The 21,427-nt window shown below is 37.5% G+C and overlaps 1 protein-coding gene across 1 annotated transcript in view; it reads right to left on the bottom strand.

Moving 5' to 3' along the window:
* The window catches only part of CFAP47 (cilia and flagella associated protein 47), a 325,591-nt gene that overhangs the window by 108,210 nt on the left and 195,954 nt on the right, over positions 1-21,427 (bottom strand). The window contains exon 52 of the mRNA XM_032197971.1: positions 12,688-12,785. Coding sequence (XP_032053862.1) covers positions 12,688-12,785 — 98 coding nt within the window. The remainder of the gene's footprint in view (positions 1-12,687; positions 12,786-21,427) is intronic.

Below are 21,427 nucleotides of genomic sequence, written 5' to 3'. Positions count from 1 at the left end.
ATTCTGTTTGAGAATATTGGTATGTGTGGATGAATTTGTTGCTCATTGTAATGATGCCACTTAATTATAATTAGCTGTCTCAAAAGCTGTGCATGCTACCCATAGAAGTAATGCAGAAATGGAGAAAAGCTAGCTGCTTCAACCCATGCACTATAAAATGGTATTTGAATTTCACTCCAGCATTTTTAAATAGTATCCTAGAAATGATATTTTGGAAAGCAGAGATATTGTTATATTTTGTGAGACTAGTAGCACCCCTACCAAGTTAGTCTTAAGTAAAAGGTACAGCTTCCTGATACATAGATGGATAGAGGAATGGAAATAATAATAGAGACCCCTTCTTCATTTTTTCCTCATATTACACAAGGAAAGCAGTGAGTTCACACTAACTCACACTAATCATAGAAGGAAAAAGCAGTAGAAGTACTAATTTTCCTGGCAACTCACAAAAATGTCAGGAAAGGTTTTGGGGTAATACTTCTGCAAACAAGCAAACAAAACATCCTCAGATCACTTGTAAGAGCCTCCAAATATAGTGTGAAAATCTGAACTTAATACAACTACATTTTTTTGAGAAATTGTTTTCTCACTGTGCTCTTTGAGATTCCTCTGATTGTTCTTTAAAAAAGCACACCAACAGAGTGCATATGCATCCTCATTCTGCCTTGAGATGAAAATCTAACATAAGTTACACTGATTTGAAACACTGAGATATATCCATGGAACAGAGTTCATATACCAAGTTTTACTTTCAGTGATGAATTTTTAATACCTCATTCACTAAGTTGAAAGACGTACGGAAGACGTACGAGGAACGGCTGAGGTCACTGGGCCTGTTCAGCCTGGAGAAGAGGAGGCTGAGGGGAGACCTCATCACAGTCTACAACTTCCTCGTAAGGGGGTGTCGAGAGGCAGGAGACCTTTTCTCCATTAACACTAGTGACAGGACCCGCGGGAACGGGGTTAAGCTGAGGCAGGGGAAATTTAGGCTGGACGTCAGGAGGGGGTTCTTCACAGAGAGGGTGGTTGCACACTGGAACAGGCTCCCCAGGGAAGTGGTCACTGCACCGAGCCTGTCTGAATTTAAGAAGAGATTGGACTGTGAACTTAGGCACATGGTCTGAACTTTTGGGTAGACCTGTGCGGTGTCAAGAGTTGGACTTGATGATCCTTAAGGGTCCCTTCCAACTCAGGATATTCTATGATTCTATGATTCTATGATTCTAAGTTATATTACGATTATTCCAGACAGCATCAGTGAGCAAGCTAAAAAATAATAAAAATAAAAAAATGAAAAAAAAAGAAGAAGAAGAAGAAGAAAGAACTAACTTTCTCTGTGGACTTGGTCTGTTTAATGTTAGAGCAAAAAAAAATGCTCTTGTTTTGATACATCAGCCACAACAGTAGTTATGGACTGCGTGACATAGTAGTTTACTTACAAGAAAATTATTCATTTGACAGTATGATTCATATATACGACCACTCATCTAGCATAGATAAAATATCCCTCTAGTTACTTAGAGCTATCCTTACATTTTTGTTCAACAGTAGTTAGTGACAGCTCAGCTGTCATCTTGGGATCTGCATCAAATCCCTGCTGTGCTATCATAGGAATGATTAATGCATGTGTAGGGAGAGGAGGAGGGGATTAGTAGCTGCTATGTATTTATATTAAAAAAAAAAAAAAAATCATTAGCATTCTACTAAATCTAATAATTTACCCTCCTTTTGACAACTACTTACTTTATGGGCTATATAAACATGTTCTGGTCTGAATAATTTCCAAAATGCTTTTAGTTAGAGCAATTAATAATTACAACCTTCCCAAATTTGTTTTTCTTCCACAAAGCATGCTGCCATGGTTCTTTTACAGAGTGTTACTTTTTATGCTACCAATTTTTATGAAAGCGTGTTCTAAAAATTAGTCTTAATGCATGGTTCATAATTCAGGTTATGCATTTTCTGAGAATATGATCTAACTATCTTCCATGTATAACAATATTCTGTTTAGTACAGAATTTATGAAAAATTAAGGCACTACAGCTATGAATACGCTGTGTGTCACTTGTTAACTGCCAAGTTACATAATTAAAAAAGGTATTCTTAATTATGTTTTTTACACTTATTAAAATAGTAAATGAAAAATAATAAAAGAGACAAAGACACAATTTAAATTATCATTTGGATCTACTTTAAAACTGGTTGTATTTATAACAAGCTCTCCACATCATACTTGTCAATTGACATAATACAGTTCTAAGGATATGCAAACTCCTGTTATAATAAACATGACGAGGTCTCTTTTGGCACGAAGATTTACAAAGGTCTAGGTGCAAAAAATTATCTATATTAGCATGTAGTGAGGCATAAAAAGGAGTAGTCATGTAGAGCAAAACAATTTGTGCTAAGTACCCAGCATGCATACAGTACAATTTCCTGATATATTTTTTTTTTTTTTCTTATTAGTAGTCCTGGTTCACTCCAATAAAGTAAGCACCCATTAATTGTTGGAAAACATTAGATGAGCTCATTGAAAATATTACCCTTTTAAATTTAACCCAAGAAGGATCCAGTCCATGCATTCCTGGGTTGATGTGTGATATAAATGAAACTCCGTAAGTGGGAATGATCAGGAGAGCCACCCCAGAAATATGCTATTGCTATGAACTGAAAGGCTAACACAGATAACTTATGTCATGTGGGTCCCCTTCAAGTGATTAAACAAAAGGGGAACCATTCCTTGAACCCATATATCTATCCTCAGAGTAGAAAAACATCACTGAGATGGCAAGGATGCTACTTCTGATGATATAAATTATAAATAAGAAGGGAAAACCATTTCTGGCACTGGGTGAGAAAAATTCAAAGAGTAGAACCCAAAATGGGACTAGTAGGAATTCCATGTTTTTATCCACCCTCCCTTCCTTCTCAGCTTCCCCTTTAAAGAACAGAGTAGGATTTGATTTGGGATGCCCAAACAATGGCTTCTTCTCTCTTTATACAGTAGGGTACATCATGATAAGGTCAATACAGTTTCAAATTGAATTGTTCTGAGCTTTCTGAGTTGCATTTCAAAATCTAATTGATAGTAACAACTGTGTGTTCCTTGTTGCTTCCTCTTAGAATTCCAGAACAACTTTGCCACTAGCAAGTGAACAGTATTTTTGTGATCAAGAAAAATGTTAGTTCCACATGCTAAACTGCAGAATCTTTCTTGCAAACATCTGTGAGACAGCAAAACATGCCCTGAGTTCTAAAATTCAGAATGAATTTGAAAAGGTGGTAGATTCGGGAGGGGAAAAAAAAAAAAAAAAAAAGCAAAAAGGCAAGCAAGAAAAAAACACCACTGTTATTAAGCCTACACTATCTAGAATTCATAGCAGGGAAAAAAAAAAAAAAAGCCTGAAATATATTATAGAATTATTTTTAAAGTAAAATATAAATTAAAAAGTTCAGTGCTGTATCCTCTACTATCTCTACTGTTGCTGGTTTGTTTACCTTTCTTTTGATTTTACTTACCACAGGCTCGTCTTGACAAGACAGAACAGAATAAGAATACATTAATTCTTTCATGAAAGATAAAATAAATTATTGGACATATGATCACAGAGGATACTTTCTCCCTTTTGAGTGAACTACCTTTTAGGCGACTTCTTTAAATTGACTTGATAAAGTTTGTCAGAGTGAAATGCAGCCTAAAATTTGCACTGGAGAGAAAGACCTAAGGTGACACGTCTCCAACATCAGTCTCCCATATGTCATGTAGAACAAAACAAAACTTAGTGGCATTTTTCAAAACCATGGAACAGGTAATGAGGTACAAGCAGCCTCATAAATCCAGAATATCCTTACTGAAATAATTCCAAGCACAGTGCTGTGCTGGGAAATGTTTATGGAAGTAGCACAATCAATGGAGTTTTTAATGACTGTAGGGAAATGTTCTCTACAGGCAAGCAGTGCCAAGTAATGGAATGAGTTTTCAGGCTGGACCGAAAGGCAAAGGACATCAAAAAGAGACAGATTTAGTGTTTAGAATTCAGATTGACTGCTTTCATTAGGTCAGTTGGTGAAAAAATAAAATTTGAAGCAGGGCAGTAGCTGATGAAGTTGTAAGGTAAGGTTGGAGGTGCTTGTTATAAGCAGCAACAGGACTGAGTGGGTTATTTCAGTATTAGCAACACTGGACAATATCACGTCTCTGGGTGCATCGTCTAAGTACTCATAAAGATACACAAGGCTTTGACAATCAAGGAGGGCAGGAATCCTTCATGGTTGGAATGCATCCCTACAACCTTTCCAGGTTTCACTAGTTGATCTAATTTCAATTATTACACCTGGTGTTTATAAAATAAATCTGCATCTGGCGAATCTACCTTTATTTCAATAAAGTCATTCTCATTTCTGTAATGGTGATGGATGCACTTAAGAGTGTTCAGAGCCTGGATTAGAAAGAATATCCAGATCGTCAAGCTGTAGGGCTCACAGCATCAATCATTGCTACTCCCGATAATGGTTGATGTGTGCATCAGTACATTGTCTTTTTTCTTTCAGAGATGCAATTTATTGTTATAGTCAAAATATTAGCTACTAATGGAAATTTTAAAAATTGACATTATTGTCAGATGAAATAAACTACACATGGTTGACAGTATAAAATTTATCACAATATGCAGGAAAATAAGATGCTTTCATGTGATAAAAAACTGCATAATGTACTGTGCTAGCTTGGGCTGGGATAATTAACTTTCTTCATAGTAGCTGGTATGGGGCTATGGTTTGGATTTGTGACTGAAACTGTCGATAACACAATGATGCATATTGATAACACCATGATTTTAGTTGTTGCTGAGTGGTGTTTACACAGAGTCAAGGTCTTTTCTGTTTCTCATGCTGCCCTTCCAGTGAGAAGGCTGGAGATGCACAGAAAGCTAGGAGATGACACAACCAGGACAGATACCCAAACTAACCAAAGGGGTATTCCATACCATATCATATCATGCTCAGCAATAAGTACTTGGGCGGAAGTTTGTCTAGGCTGCCGCTGCTTGGGATTAGCCGGGCATAAATTGGCTGGTAATAAGTGATTGTGTTTTGTATCACTTGTTTTTTTGTTTCTTTGTTTTCTTTCTTTTTCTTGGAGTTGCTTTTGTTTTGCTTCCTTTGTTTTCTTATTAAACTGTCTTTATTTTAAGCCACTAGTTTTCTAACTTTTGCCCTTCTGATTCTCTTTTCCCATCCCCATAGGGTCAGGAAGTGAGCAAGCAGTTGTGTGGTGCTTAGCTGACTACCAGGCTAAAATCACAACATGTACTTAAGTGGTTATCATATGTTTCTAAAGACAACTTACTACATATCAGGAATCTTGATTAATCCATAGAATCATAGAATCATAGAATCATAGAATATCCTGAGTTGGAAGGGACCCTTAAGGATCATCAAGTCCAACTCTTGACACCGCACAGGTCTACCCAAAAATTCAGACCATGTGCCTAAGTTCACAGTCCAATCTCTTCTTAAATTCAGACAGGCTCGGTGCAGTGACCACTTCCCTGGGGAGCCTGTTCCAGTGTGCAACCACCCTCTCTGTGAAGAACCCCCTCCTGACGTCCAGCCTAAATTTCCCCTGCCTCAGCTTAACCCCGTTCCCGCGGGTCCTGTCACTAGTGTTGATGGAGAAAAGGTCTCCTGCCTCTCGACACCCCCTTATCAGAGCATAATATAGATACATTCTTGATTAGAGAATTAATATCTTTTCTCAATATTTTTTGGCTATGCTGTGGACCTTCTCAATTGTAGAATATATAAAAAACAAATCACTCAAAAAAAAAAAAAAGAGAGAAAAAAAAAAAAAAAGGGGGTAAGCTGCATTTAAAATACATTGAAAAAATCTACTTCCTTGACAATTCAGGGTCTAACTCAAGATAGCTTGCTTGATTCTTGAGAGTGAAATGAATAATGAGGTCTTCCTAACACTGTTTCTAAGATTTCATTTGAATAGTTGGTATGGTCAGGCACTGTCATCAAGCAAGTTTGTCGTAGACTGACTTTTGATTTAAGAAACTGCTCTGTTACAAATCACTTTAAAAGGTCAGTGGAATTTAGCAACTCTTCCTACTTTTCACTTGATACTTTTAAATGCCATTTAATTGATGAAAAACTGATTTTTTCATGTTGCATGGAAATTTTTAAGGATTTAAATTTCTAATCTTAAGGTATCACTTAATTTTCTCATCTTCACTTTGACTTATATCAACTGAATAGAAACAAAAAAGGTTAACTGGTAGAGCTGCTTTGAAAGCTCAGTTTTGATAGTCACACTACAAGTGCATCAAGAGAAGCAATTAGAGGACAAGAACCTACAAAATCCAAATGTGTTTCTACCTTTCTGTACCAGTTTTATCCATTATCCATTTATCCATTTATTTTCCTTATCACATTTGGAGAAATACTACAGTAGTAAGATATGAAATTCCAAGTGGGAACCATAAATAAGGATGAATAGCATATCATACAATTCATCTCTGAAGAGAAATAATTTAGAAGAGATATTATAGAAGTCTACAAAATCATGAGTAGCATGGAGAGAGTAGATAGGTTTTAACTGTTAAATGATTCCTGTATTTCAAGAACTAGGAGGCATCAAATGAAAATAAAGGACACAGCTAAAAATGAAGGTGATGACTCCTCTCAACGGTCACATTGAGAAGGTGATGGCACCCCACAATGGTCAGTGAACACTTCAAATTCAAAGTCAAAAGAAAATATTAATGCATATTTATAAATTTAAGGATACACCATGCAGCTCAGGAAAGACCCTGAATTGAAAACCCTTAAAAGCCATTAAAGTATTATACTATAGATACATAGTCTTGTCTGTTTTTTTTTTTTTTTTTTTTTTTTTTTTTCTATTTCTGACAACACCTGGAGACGAATCCATAGGTTCAGACCTTGGTCTTACCTGCACTTACAGAATTCCCTATGGATTCAGCCTAGAATTTTCAGAGTCTGCTGAATTGACAGACAGAGTTTTAGAATTCAAGGGGAAAAGAAAAAAAAAAAAAACACACACAAAAAAAGGAGGAGAACAACCCATGACTTTCCCCATAATTACCTAAAAGACAAATACTAAGGCTGGGGCAGTTCCGTGTTATTCAGGAATTATATGAAGGTCTGAATTTACAAGACTAATTGTCATCTGTTGTCTAGACTTCAAAGTGTTGTGTCTCCCCAGAAAGTACAAGTGTTGTTTGTATGTGACTACTATGTTTCATAATGTTCCCATTCATTTTAGACTGATTTTATATATAATCTAAAATTGTGTATTGAACTGCCTAGGTTGGCAAATTAAAAATAAGAAGCAGAAAAGAGAGGAGAGGGATGAAAGGGAAAAAGGAAAAATAGGAAAGGGGATGGGGAGGGGAAAGGGAAAGGAGAGGAAGAAGGGGAAGGAGAAAGGGAAGGGGGAGGGGAGGGGAGGGGAGGGGAGGGGAGGGGAGGGGAGGGGAGGGGAGGGGAGGGGAGGGGAGGGGAGGGGAGGGAAGGGAAGGGAAGGGAAGGGAAGGGAAGGGAAGGGAAGGGAAGGGAAGGGAAGGGAAGGGAAGGGAAGGGAAGGGAAGGGAAGGGAAGGGAAGGGAAGGGAAGGGAAGGGAAGGGAAGGGAAGGGAAGGGAAGGGAAGGGAAGGGAAGGGAAGGGAAGGGAAGGGAAGGGAAGGGAAGGGAAGGGAAGGGAAGGGAAGGGAAGGGAAGGGAAGGGAAGGGAAGGGAAGGGAAGGGAAGGGAAGGGAAGGGAAGGGAAGGGAAGGGAAGGGAAGGGAAGGGAAGGGAGAAAAAGAACAAAGAGACACTGGTAAGAAAAATGAGAAATAAAACAGTGTTGAAGATCAATGAAAAAGAAGGAATAGACTGTGATCTAGCCTTTGCTTGCAAATACAGGCATCTGGAATTACCATGAAGGGATTTTAAATGAATATTTGATTTTAAAATCAATATTTGCAAACTAGTGGAACCATGCATTTCTCAAACACAGGATATACATTGAGTACTGACGATCTGGGAGAAAAGCTGAGAAGTGGCAGATGTTTACTGTCCCAAAAAGTCTGAATGCAACATTATTAGCACTAGTAATGGCCAAAGATGAGGCAATTTCTTCTTTTTCAAAACTATTTCCTTGGTAGTAAAATTGAAGAATTGCATATAAGAAGAAAAAGAGATGAAAATGTGTTTATTATTCAAACATGGGATCAACCTTCAAAGCACTGAATCACACCATGGGTTGAATCAACAGTTGAGAAATCATCTTGAGCTCTGGCAAATACACAAGTTGCCACCCCTTTTCATACAATAAGAACTATCACAGGCATTACGGCATTACATTTCAAATAGATGCTCTTTTATGAAGTACAATAGTGTTAGCCTAAAGCATTTCCAAACGTCAAACATGAAACTGGACTCAATAAGCAAATAAAGTCATGGAAGTCTTACTAATGCCTATTACACTCATGGTTCCACATGTCACAAGGATCCCATACTGCCCATTTTTCCCTGGATGCCCACCAGCCTCACCTCCCTGACGACTTCCTCCCAGTCTGCAGGCTGTTACTGCATGTCTACCATTGAGACAAACAAGACCTTAACATACACCTCACTCATTTCAGAAAACTGTCCTGTCCTGCCACTTTCCTGCCACTCAATCTGGCTACTGCCGTTCTCAATCTGGCTACTGCCATTAAAGATAACAAAAAACATTTCTATAAATACATCAACACAAAAAGGAGGACTAAGGAGAATCTCCATCCTTTACTGGATGCGGGGGGAAACTTAGTTACAAGAGATGAGGAAAAGGTGAAGGTGCTCAATGCCTTCTTTGCCTCAGTCTTTAGCGGCAATACCGGTTGTTCTCTTTATACTCAGTACCCTGAGCTGGTGGAAGGGGATGGGGAGCAGGATGTGGCCCTCACTATCCATGAAGAACTGTTTGGTGACCTGGTACGGCACTTGGATGTGCACAAGTCAATGGGGCCGGATGGGATCCACCCAAGGGTACTGAGAGAACTGGCAGAGGAGCTGGCCAAGCCACTGTCCATCATTTATCAGCAGTCCTGGCGATCGGGGGAGGTCCCAGTTGACTGGCGGCTAGCAAATGTGACGCCCATCTACAAGAAGGGCCGGAGGGCAGACCCGGGAAACTACAGGCCTGTCAGTTTGACCTCAGTGCCAGGGAAGCTCATGGAGCAGATCCTCCTGAGAGTCATCACGCAGCACTTGCAGGGCAAGCAGGCGATCAGGCCCAGTCAGCATGGGTTTATGAAAGGCAGGTCCTGCTTGACGAACCTGATCTCCTTCTATGACAAAGTGACGCACTGGGTGGATGAGGGAAAGGCTGTGGATGTGGTCTACCTTGACTTCAGCAAGGCTTTTGACACCATCTCCCACAGCACTCTCCTCAAGAAACTGGCTGCTCTTGGCTTGGACTGGCGTATGCTTTGTTGGGTTAGAAACTGGCTGGATAGCCGGGTCCAAAGAGTCGTGGTGATTGGAGTCAAGTCCAGTTGGAGGCCAGTCACTAGTGGCGTTCCCCAGGGCTCGGTGCTGGGGCTGGTCCTCTTTAATATCTTCATCAATGATCTGGACGAGGGCATCGAGTGCACCCTCAGTAAGTTTGCAGATGACACCAAGTTAGGTGCGTGTCGATCTGCTTGAGGGTAGGAAAGCTCTGCAGGAGGATCTGGATAGGCTGCACGGATGGGCTGAGGTCAACTGCATGAAGTTCAACAAGGCCAAGTGCCGGGTCCTGCACCTGGGGCGCAATAACCCCAAGCAGAGCTACAGGCTGGGAGAGGAATGGTTGGAGAGCTGCCAGGCAGAGAAGGACCTGGGAGTGATGGTGGATAGTGGGCTGAATATGAGCCAGCAGTGTGCTCAGGTGGCCAAGAAGGCCAACGGCATCCTGGCTTGTATCAGAAACAGTGTGACCAGCAGGGCTAGGGAGGTGATCGTCCCCCTGTACTCAGCTCTGGTGAGGCCGCACCTCGAGTACTGTGTTCAGTTTTGGGCCCCTCGCTACAAGAAGGACATCGAGGTGCTTGAGCGGGTGCAGAGAAGGGCGATGAAGCTGGTTCCCCAGGCACGTCCCACGTGCCTGGTGACAGGACGAGGGGGAATGGGCTAAAGTTACGCCAGGGGAGTTTTAGGTTAGATGTTAGGAAGAACTTCTTTACTGAAAGGGTTGTGAGGCATTGGAACAGGCTGCCCAGGGAAGTGGTGGAGTCACCATCACTGGAAGTCTTTAAAAGACGTTTAGATGTAGAGCTTAGGGATATGGTTTAGTGGGGACTGTTAGCGTTAGGTCAGAGGTTGGACTCGATGATCTTGAGGTCTCTTCCAACCTAGAAATTCTGTGATTCTGTGATTTCCTCTGCTGTAGCCATTTTCTGATGTTTCAGGGATGGGCAATATATTGAAATTTATTATTATTATATTAATAAGTGAGGAAAAATGCTTCTGACATGCCGATGATGAGTTTGTACCACATGTGACTACAAGATACAGCTATAGCTGTTGTCCAAATGCAGTGTCAGTAGTATTTAAAATTTAATGTTGCTAATCTTTTTCTTTCCAAGAGTCAGGAAGGAAAAAGACAGATCTCAGGGTAAAAAAGAAATCAATGTATTCATTAAATCTGACTTGCTGATGTAGCAGATGTACCAGGTGTTTATGCCTTTTACAGATTTATCAGCTTTTAAAGCAATTTCAAGTCCTCAGCTTTACAAGACTTTTTAATGTCTAATGATTGCAGCAGTAAGATCTTTCAATGTTTTATTGTTCTCATTACTAGGGCAATCTATTCAAGATTAAATATTTGTCAGATTTAAATTTTTGTACAGTAGGTCTTCATGATGCATGTTGGTCAGCAAAATTGAGACTATCCCTCCCTTTTCAATATTATTTATCAAACGATTGAGTTCATTCTCTTTTTTTTTTTTTTTTTTTCTTTGCAAGTTAAGCTCCTAGAGGTACTTAATACTCATATGACAAGGTCTGCTTTTCCAGTCCCCAATGTTTTTAATGGGTTTCCTTTGATTTTATTCCAGTTTTTCAATACAGTTCTTAACCTATGAGAATCAGACCTCTGAATACTATTCTAACAGCAGTAGCACCAATGTTACTTGCTTTCTGCACGTATCTGAACATTCTTTAGCAGTCACGGACTCTATTTGTTCTTTTTCTCAGCGTCACACTAACATTCTAAAGTGAGGCATTAACTATGATAATCCCAGTCACTTATATTAGAGACAGAAAGCTCTCCTGCTCCAAAATGAACTGCCTGGCACTTAACCAGTCAATTCAGATCACTCTGTAATAGTAACCACGTGTATTATGAGTCAACAATCTTTCTGCCATCTTCAAAATTCATCAAGAGAAGTGGGTCGTTTTACTAGATCTCCCATAGAGATCTGAAGGGGTATAGTTACTTCTTTGCTGCCTTCATTTTCACTGGAAATCTCCCCATTTGAGTCAATAACTTCAGTGCCCCACCCAATGTAAAAAAATTGCTTTATTTTACTGTTTGTTTTTTTTTTTCAAGTTTTCATTCTGAATTATATTCATAATTGTGAGGCAGAGTTAAAATGCACCTTGACAATGTATTATACAATAGAAGTTAAAAATAGAATTTAAATTTAGCTTTTTCTTTTACCATTAGTCTCAGATCAGAAAACAACACAAGACAAAGCATGATCCTATATGACAAAAACCTACATTTTTCTTTCAGAGGTCTCAAATCACCAACTCTTTCATTGTAGCTTTTGTATTTCCAACTTTCTTTTGTGTTTTTCACCACATAAACAGGTGCTGACATGCAAAATCAACTAGGGGACTCCACTCCCTTCCCAGCATCCGTTACTGGAAGAGGTAATACCCTGGTGCTTTCAACAGTTTTCTTTCTTTTTCTTTAAAAAATAATTTTAAAAAATCTGCAGGAAAACACTCTACCAGTCATTTCTATTTATATAACTTGTTACCAGCATCCATCACTGAAGTTAGTACTTCTTAGCTGCCTACAATTCAAAAAGAATGCAGAGCTTCTAGATGATAAAGTAAATATCAATTTTAAGAATATAACTACAATGTTAGGCTCTGAAAATAAAAAGTTATTTTATCTTTATATACTTAAGTGCTTTAAAACACACAATTTCTGTTATGCAGTTATTGTTCAAAAATTACTATTATATTTTTGAGCATGAAAATATACATTTCTCTACCAATAAAAATATGATTAAGTACATTCCAATGATTAATGAAATCTAAATGACAGCATTCATCCATAAGAAAGGAGGGTACCAAAAGAGACTTATTCTGCTGTGGTCAGTATGTAAAATGCTTGAAGATTTTATAGAATTCAGTTTTATCTAAGATCCAAAATTAAAAGTATACCCTAGCAGAATAAAAATATAGTTATGCAAATACATTAAAGAAACCACATTTTTTTTCAAGCATTAATTTTGGTTCATATCAGTGAGCTTAAATGAGGTCTTAGTAACTGCTGAGCTTTATTATGCAAAAAGTGGTTGTGAGCGGTCACTTAATAAAACTGATTAGTTCCCTGTGATAGCAACCAGACTATCAATACAATTTATTGTTTTTCTTCTAATGCAGTCGAACAAAATTAAGCATTTAAATTAATCTTACCAGAGCTCTGCATTTTACATCTATCGTTCTTTCAGGTGCTGCAGGTATGCTGTTAATCTTTAAGGAAAACCACACTTTGCAATTTGAAGAACTTCCTCCTATGTATAAGAGAATAAAATGCTTTAAAAATCATCTCCTGAGGTGATCACTCCTAGCAGCATTCAAATCAATGAGATATTCTGACTTTTATCAGAACTGCTAGTCATTGTTCATATGGAGACAAAGCAAATCATGAACTGATTTAATTGCTGTCAACAAACCTCCCTATCTAATCCTTTCTTGTCAGGGTTCAAAATAATAACAAAATCAATATATATACAAATCGAAAGAAAACAGCTCTTTGGCAAATTTGTTTCCCAGAATAGCACATTGTTTCAGACTTATAATTTTTTTCCTTCAACAAAGACAATGATAAAAACAAACAAACAAACAAACAAATTTAATCCCACATTTAGTTGCAAGATAAACTGGCCATAAATACAGAGGATTTAATTCCCTTCAGTACTTTGTATTACCGAGTCCAAAAATGAGGGATGGGAAATTCTGATAATATATACAAAAGCTGAGATGCGTCAAGTTCTATGAGACTGAGTGCTACAAGCTCAGAGAAGAAAGCTGTGTGCTCCCTATTCAGGAATTTTTATCTCCCTCCTCCCCTTTGAAATCCAGAGATAAATAATGAGGCCAGAGAAGACTATTAATATCATGTACACACTCATGAAGTTATAACAATAGATTTTAAATTATACTGATACTGATGATTAAGAAACCTTTAAATAATTGAAATATGCATGAATGTTATAATTAAGGCTAGGACCGGGAAGTGTTTACAACTTGTAACCATAGGAGGTATAGATAACCAGATCCTTGAACTGAAGGCAGTCCATATCAGAATGAAAATATTTTTATAATTTTACTATATCAAGAAAAAATAAATAAGAATAAATTCATATAATATTTTATATATTACAGACCTTAAATTCTTTTCAGTTACACAGAATTGTTATGCAAAATTTCAGTCAAGTAATATGGGTTTTGCTAAAGCATATCTCCCAGACAGACCTCAAGTCTTAATTTGAAGATAATCACCAGCAGTCAATTTCATTCAACCATTCAACTTCCAGACAAAAGATGTTGTAATGTCTTTTCTCTGATAGGTTTCATAGACTAAACAATAAGCAGTTATAATTTTCCTGTGTTTAGAACATACTCATGAATGTTAATAAAATTAGTCCTTTGATCTTGTTCAGATAAGCAAAAGAGATTGAGCCCAAAGTTTCTCATCATATGGCCCAATCTTCACAACACAAATATTTCCCGTGGTTATTTTTTGCAAGCATAAAATGTTGTTCAGCTCCTTTTATAAATGCATAGACAAGAACTGCTTGCAGTATTCCAGTTTGTCTGTATACTATATGAAATGAAAATAACCTCCACCCTGCTACTCACACTTCTCTGAATTACATGTATACGCTAGAGAGTATACGTTAGCAGTTCTGTTTCACCACGACATTTGTTTTGGGAGCTCCAACTGCTTTTCTTTTCTGCTATGACCCCAGCTCTTCTCAAAGACACTGCTTTCCTTGTTGCAGTTCCTTATTCTCCATATGTGACTTCATTTTTATACCTATTTCTATCAAAACTGCATCTGTTTGGCTTTAATTTCATTAATGTCCTTAAATCTTCACTGGGTATATTAACTTATATTAACTTATCCATTCTAATTTATCTATCCTAAATTAACTTATCCATTCTTTTATTCAGGCTAATTTGACAAGTATACAATTTATTGTTTTTGAATACTGTTTTGAATTGTAGTTTTCCAGTCTGTAGAACGGCCTTTGGGCTCCTCAGTACAAGAAGGACATCAAGGCCCTGGAACATGTCCAGAGAAGAGCTACGAAACTGGTGAAGGGCCCAGAACACAAGTCCTATGAGGAGCGGCTGAGTGAACTGGGGTTGTTTATTCTGGAGAAGAGGAGGCTCAGGGGAGACCTTACTGGTCTCTACAGCTACCTGAAAGGAAGGTGTGGGAAGCTGGTGGTCGGCCTCTTCTCACTAATTACATATTAGTGATAGGACTAGAGGGAATGACCTCAAGTTGTGCCATGGGAGGTTCAGGTTGGAAATTAGGAGACATTTCTTCTCAGAAAGAGCAGTCAGGCGTTAGAATGGGTTGCCCACGGAAGTGGTGGCGTCACCGTCCTTAGAGGTGTTTAAGGAAAGGTTGGACGGGAAGGGACATGGTTTAGTGGGTGACATTGGTGGTAGGGGAATGGTTGGACCAGATGATCTTGGAGGTCTTTTCCAACCTTTATGATTCTATGATTCAGTATTTCAAGGTCTATAAAAATTAATATCAATGAGATAAAGACACCCTTTGAATATTCCTTAAAGGATTCTGGTATGCACATGACTCTGAGTTTAGTCACTTAAATATATACACACACACACACACACACACACACATATATATACATATATATATAAATATATAGAACAGAGATGACTTATGCAAGAAGGGAAGATCCCCCTATATCAAAGCAGAACTTGTCACCTGGAACCTAAAATAAAAGTGTTCAATTAAAGACAAAACAAACAAACAAACAAATACCCCACAGCTTGGGATATCACATTGTTTAACAATACAGTCAAGTTGTAGGATACAACAAAAGCCTATAAAATTCAGGTAGAAAACAACAAAAGAAAATGTCAACAGTAAAGTTCCATTTACACAAGGTTTATAAAGGCAAATAACCAAATCGTTACCTGAGGCCTTACCTCGAGTACGGTGTGCAGGTTTGGGCACCACAGTATAAGGAAATAAAGCTCTTAGAGAGTGCCCAAAGAAGGGCTACTAGAATGGTGAAGGGCCTAGAGGGCAAGATGTATGAGGAGCGGCTGAGGTCCCTTGGTTTGTTCAGCCCAGAGCAGAGCAGGCTGAGGGGACGCCTCATGGCAGCCTGCAGGCATTGAGCTCTGCTCTCTGGGGACAGCGACAGGACCCGAGGGAACGGCATGGAGCTGGGACAGGGGAGGGTCAGGCTGGGGGTTAGAGAAAGGCTCTGCATCCAGAGGGTGATCGGGCACTGGGACAGGCTCCCCAGGGCAGTGGTCACGGCACTGAGCCTGACAGAGTTCAAGAAGCCTTTTGACAAGGCTCTCAGACACATGGTCTGATTTTTGGGTGGTCCTGTGCAGAGCCAGGAGTTGGACTCAATGATCCTTCATTGATCATTGATTGTGTCAATGGCTCCCTTCCAACTCAGGATATTCTATGATTCTGTGATATGTGCTTCTTTACAAACCTAAGTCTGAAAATACAATGTGTGAGCTGGAATACAGGAATTTAAATTACGATATTGACTTAGCTCCTAATGAGAAACTTTGTGGAAAGGACGTAATCAGTAAGAAAAAAGGTAATGATAGGCAATATAACTATCTGAATGACAGATAATATAAGCTGAGGAACAGCACAATTAAAATTGTTTACAATAAATAGACATCACATACATCTCCAAATTCCTGCAGGTTAAGTTTCCCTATCGAGAAAGGAAGGACCATATTACTGAGGATGGTAACAATGACTACAGAACATTATACTGTAGTATAGTGACATAAACTAGAGGATCTCTAAGACTAGAAAATGTGTTAATAAGGAACTACAGTTATTACCTGTAGACCTGAGTAAATGTTACAAGGTGACATATCCGGATCAACCTATTTTTTATTTAAATCTGAAAAATATTCGAAGTCTGGTTTAAGATGTTATCATTGAACAGCAACTTTGTATTAAGTACCAGGATGACATCGAATTGAATATCATTGTAGGAACAATAATAAGAAGAAAGAAAATAAAGAGAAGAAAGAAAGAAACAGAAAGAAAGGGAAGAAAGAAAATGAAAAGAGAGAGAGAAAGAGAGAGAGAAAAGAAAAGAAAAGAAAAGAAAAGAAAAAAGAAAAGAAAAGAAAAGAAAAGAAAAGAAAAGAAAAGAAAAGAAAAGAAAAGAAAAGAAAAGAAAAGAAAAGAAAAGAAAAGAAAAGAAAAGAAAAGAAAAGAAAAGAAAAGAAAAGAAAAGAAAAGAAAAGAAAAGAAAAGGATTAATCCCCTACATTTCATTTCAGAAAGAAAAAAAAAATAATAAGAAGAAGAATGATGGAAAACCAATGAATTAAAAAGTAGTGACCAAAACCAAATATATTCCAAATATCAAAAAATCTCAATCTAAAATATACCATATTAGAAGCCGAACCTTAAATTTATGGAGTATTAAAAGCAAAACAAAACAAACAACAACAAAACTTTAAAGGATGGAAATAGTAACTGATTAAACAGCAGCACAAATAATTACTAATATAAACACTTCTTCCAAGAGTGAATGTCCTATACAAGAGAAATAGAAAAGACCATGAATTGTTATTTAAGCAGAAAATTAGTAAGGCCACATCCCTGCCCCCAAACCTTCAAAAACACTCATGCAAAGAAAAAGTAAATAAATAATTCTTGAGTGACAGCTTGATTAAGACTTCAAAAACTACTAGTAAAATCTTGTCAAACATATCTGAAACTGGCAGCCTGCCAGACTCAGAAGGGCTGATGAATGATCAGGGTGGAAAAAGAGTGCTCAAGTAAGATAAGGCTACAGTAAAAAAGCTGAATTAATTCTTTGCAGTAGAGCTCACTGGAGTGGAGTTTAGGGGGCTTCCCATATCCACAACAGAGCTTGTCCTGAGGGGAACAGTCAGAGGGAGTCTCCCAAATGGAGGTGTTGGCAGGAAGTTTTTGGAGCAGACTGATAAAGAAAGAACAAATCACATAGGCAAGAGTGTCTCTGCCCCAGATTTCAAAAGGAACTCATGCATGAAAGCATGGTAGCTTTCATACCAGTGCATGACCCGTTGCTTAGATTCTTTGTAACTTTCAGCTACAAAGAAATGAAAAGGCAGAGAATGTGCTGCCAATTTTTAGACAGGTCTCTGGGATGAGCTGAGAAATTACAGATGGTGAGTTTATTTATCTATTCCAAGGAAAATGATTAAGAACCACAAAAAGGAAAAGAAGGCCCAACACAAAAACCTATTTGAATTCTCTGACCAAGTCACCAGATATATGAACAAAGTACATCTGGTTCATGTAGTACACTAGTTTTCAAAAAATCTAAGATCTCTTCTCAAAGGCTTCTTGGGAATTTAAGCTGCCTAATAGGGAAAGTTAAAAGACTGGACTGAGACACAGAAAACAAAGCACAGGAAGAAATGGCTAGTTCTCACCATGAAGAGAGAAAAAGAATGAGGTGAAAATGCCTGCTTTTAGTATTAGAATTGCTTAATTACTTTTTATTCCAAGGACAGGTATTTTTTAGTATCATCCCGCATCTCTAAGAAAATGATCAACTGGAAGCATGTCTCCAACATGCTTAATATGGGAAAGTATTAAGTATTAGTTTAATTAATTATTACTTAGTAGTATTATTAAAGTATTAGTTTTCCTAATGTATAACCAATAGGTTTGTGGAACTTTACTGTTACTTGTCATTGCAGTATTCTCTTCCAGCAACTTATACATTTATATTTCTCCTGAGAGCTCTTTTTCCATATAGACTTAAAGCTTTCTTTAGTGTTTTTGACAACAGATTTTTCCTTTGCAATCTCAACTTTCCTAAATCAATTTTCTGTACTTCATAATTACCATAATGTAGAAGTTACAGTCTACTTGCATTTTTCTTCTGTCTTTTACATAAAAATTCATTGGTTCTTCATACAAGTTGCTTAAAAATACTCTAATTCCTGACTCTGACACCACAAGCAAAGCTTTTAGGTCAAGTTGCTTTGTTTATTGTTTTGACATCAAGTATTTTGATCTATAAGGGTGCCTTTTTTTTTTTTTTGTAAGAAAATCTTAATTTTCTTTAAATTTTCTAAATTCTAAATTAAATCTTTTTCTAAATTTTCTAAATTAAATCTTTAATTTTCTATTTACATTTTTGTCCCTTTGAATGTTTAGCTCCATTTCTTTTTTGCCTCATAACAGTTTTAGGAAATCAAGCTTTTTTTCTTGAAACCCAAAATGAACTACATAGCTGAGGGTTTACCTTTCTGTGAAAAAGTTATCTTATTTGGTAGGGAATATCTTGTGCACATATTTAAATGGCATTACATATTTTTAGATAGTTTAGGTCATGCTATTATTTACATAACACCTTCAACAGGCAGTTCCCTAAATGAAATGTTTTATTTAAACACTTTTCTTAGCAAATGGAAAGAACCTGGCAATTCTCTGCTCCAGGAGGATCTTTCAGTGTATTTTTTCAGCTGAACTCTTTACTACACATATATTCATAGAAGTAATGTTTAATATTACTCCTTGAAGTTGTATAAATTTTGATATTCTGTCAGTTTATACTCAGTAAAAACATGGATGAATGGTTGCTTTGGTTATTCATTTGCACTGTCAAAAATATAAAGCCTGGGGCTTTGTTCCCTCTAAGCCTTAACCCTGATAAGAAATAGTGACTTTATAGATGAGTCTCACCTCAGGTCTTTATCCATATAATGTATTTGGATGGTTAGCACAAAGACAATTTATTTCAAGTATACTCATTCTCAAGGTATTACAGCCTAATTTTACTGTGAATTTCTTCTCTTGCCAAGGAAATCTACAAGATAGAACCTAGTTCTTAACCTTGGGGATACTCAGAAGTCACTTCAAAAGTTATCAAATCTTCAAAAGCATTAGCTCTCTGAAAAAAAATGTACATAAGCAGATTAAAGTCACAACAATGGTTCTTGAACTTTCTTTAACTTGTAGAATGGTGTTTCTGTTTCAAATGTGATGAATTTGCATAACTGAAAATAAGCCTACTGGTATAATTTAATTTGCTAATGTATAGAGCAGAAGGTTAGGGGCTTTGACATTTCTTACCTTTTTTCTTCTCTTTCATTCTGTCTTCTGTTTGTTTGTTTTTCCCCTAAGATTTTTATTTACCAGGGAGTAGACCTTGGAAAACAAGGCTGAAACATCACGGGCAATGATGGAAATATCTCTCATGCTGAAAAGGAGATGATTTATTCACCTCTTTCCTCACATGTTTTTCTGACCCCTGAGTGGTGCTTGCTTAGTCCAAGCCCATTTCTGGTACTCTTGCACATGTCAAATGCTTCAGTGAACAGATGCAGTAAGGTTTATTTCTTAGAATTCAGACTTTTGCATCAATCAATAGAAGCAGATGAGTCTTCATAAATGCCAGAAATGGTGCAATGTGAAAGTGGCTGGAAATAGGCCTTTTTATTTATTTTCTATTACAAATAGGGAAAAAATAGAACAGAGTAAGAGCATAAACTTCTTTCTTTAGACAGTTAGGCTGTGCTGCTAACTTGTCGATCTGATGAAAACTGAGCCTGGGAACTTTGCTATCAATGGACGGGAATGATTAAACTCAGACTTCATCAGTCACTCTCAGAAGCTGGTTAGCAAGGTTACTGACAGTCATCTCCTTTCCCCATACCCCCATTCCCACCCTGCTAGCAGTGTGTAAATGACATTTACCACATATTTGTAGATTTTGCTGATCACTGACAATGAATTTGCTACCCTAACAGAATCCCTGTGTTTGAATGCAGAGAACCTATCATGAGATTGCAATTTAGCACACCATTTATGTCACCTAAACTAACAGGCCAGAGCTTATGGCAATGTAAAATGATGTCTTCTTAAAACATCTAAAGTTAAAAGTCACTAGACTGCAAGAGACAGCACTAAAAAGGGCAATCTTCAAACATTAGTTAGGAAACAAATCCAGACATCTTTAATTTAATCTGGTACCACTCCCAAGGTAGATGAAATCAGGTCAAATATTTTGGAATTTTATGTTGACAAGAAATTTGGCATGACAACATTTATTGTCATGGCAAGTTCTGTTTGCATTCTGTTAAACCTTTAATGGCCTAACCATCTCTTCCCACACATCTTGACGTTACCCTTTTCAAAAGGGAGAAGTATAAACGAATACATTAGATATAATTGCAGGTAGCAAAGTAAAAATGTAAATTTGCAGTTACCCAGACTGTCTTTTTGGAATCTGATGTTGATTACAACTGTTGCTTCTGTGTGCATTGTGGTTTTGTTTTTATTTCTGTTGCTTTGTTTTTACACTGTGGCTTTTAAGTGTGCCTTTTTCCACGTCTGAATTTTTAAACAACATTCTTATAAACATCAGAACTGCTAAACAGAAAATACTCACAGGACATTATATCTGTTTCTGTTTTCTACACACATTTAAAAACAGGTACTAGAAATAGGTACTTCTGCTCTCTATCCCAGAAAATGTTTATTGTAACACAAAAATATTCCAGGATGATGTCTTTTCCCTCACATAAGACATCTCAATTCATAATGTGACATCCTTACAACTCTGCCAATGACTCAAAACAAAGAAGACCACTGCAAACACGAGTGTATATACGCACCTACTTTACACAACTACATTTCTTAACTTGCATTGATAATTTTAATGCATTTGAAGTCTTTTCTCAGGGCCAGAGCACATCACTTTTGTTAGCAGATAAATCTGGTTTGACTTCAGGGCTGTATTTCTTTATCATTTAATTCTGTGGTTTCATTGACAGAAAAACCCTTAGCCTGCTTCATGCAACCATCAGGTCATGATCTTGTCAGATCTCATGAAACAAAAAAAAAAAAAAAAAAACTAAGTTTGTTCAGCACTTCAGAGGGAAATCGCCA

Source organism: Aythya fuligula, chromosome 1, assembly GCF_009819795.1.
Source record: "Aythya fuligula isolate bAytFul2 chromosome 1, bAytFul2.pri, whole genome shotgun sequence".
In the NCBI taxonomy this organism is placed as follows: domain Eukaryota; kingdom Metazoa; phylum Chordata; class Aves; order Anseriformes; family Anatidae; genus Aythya; species Aythya fuligula.
The sequence above is the reverse complement of the archived record's forward strand: the minus strand, read 5'-3'. Positions and strand labels throughout refer to the sequence as shown.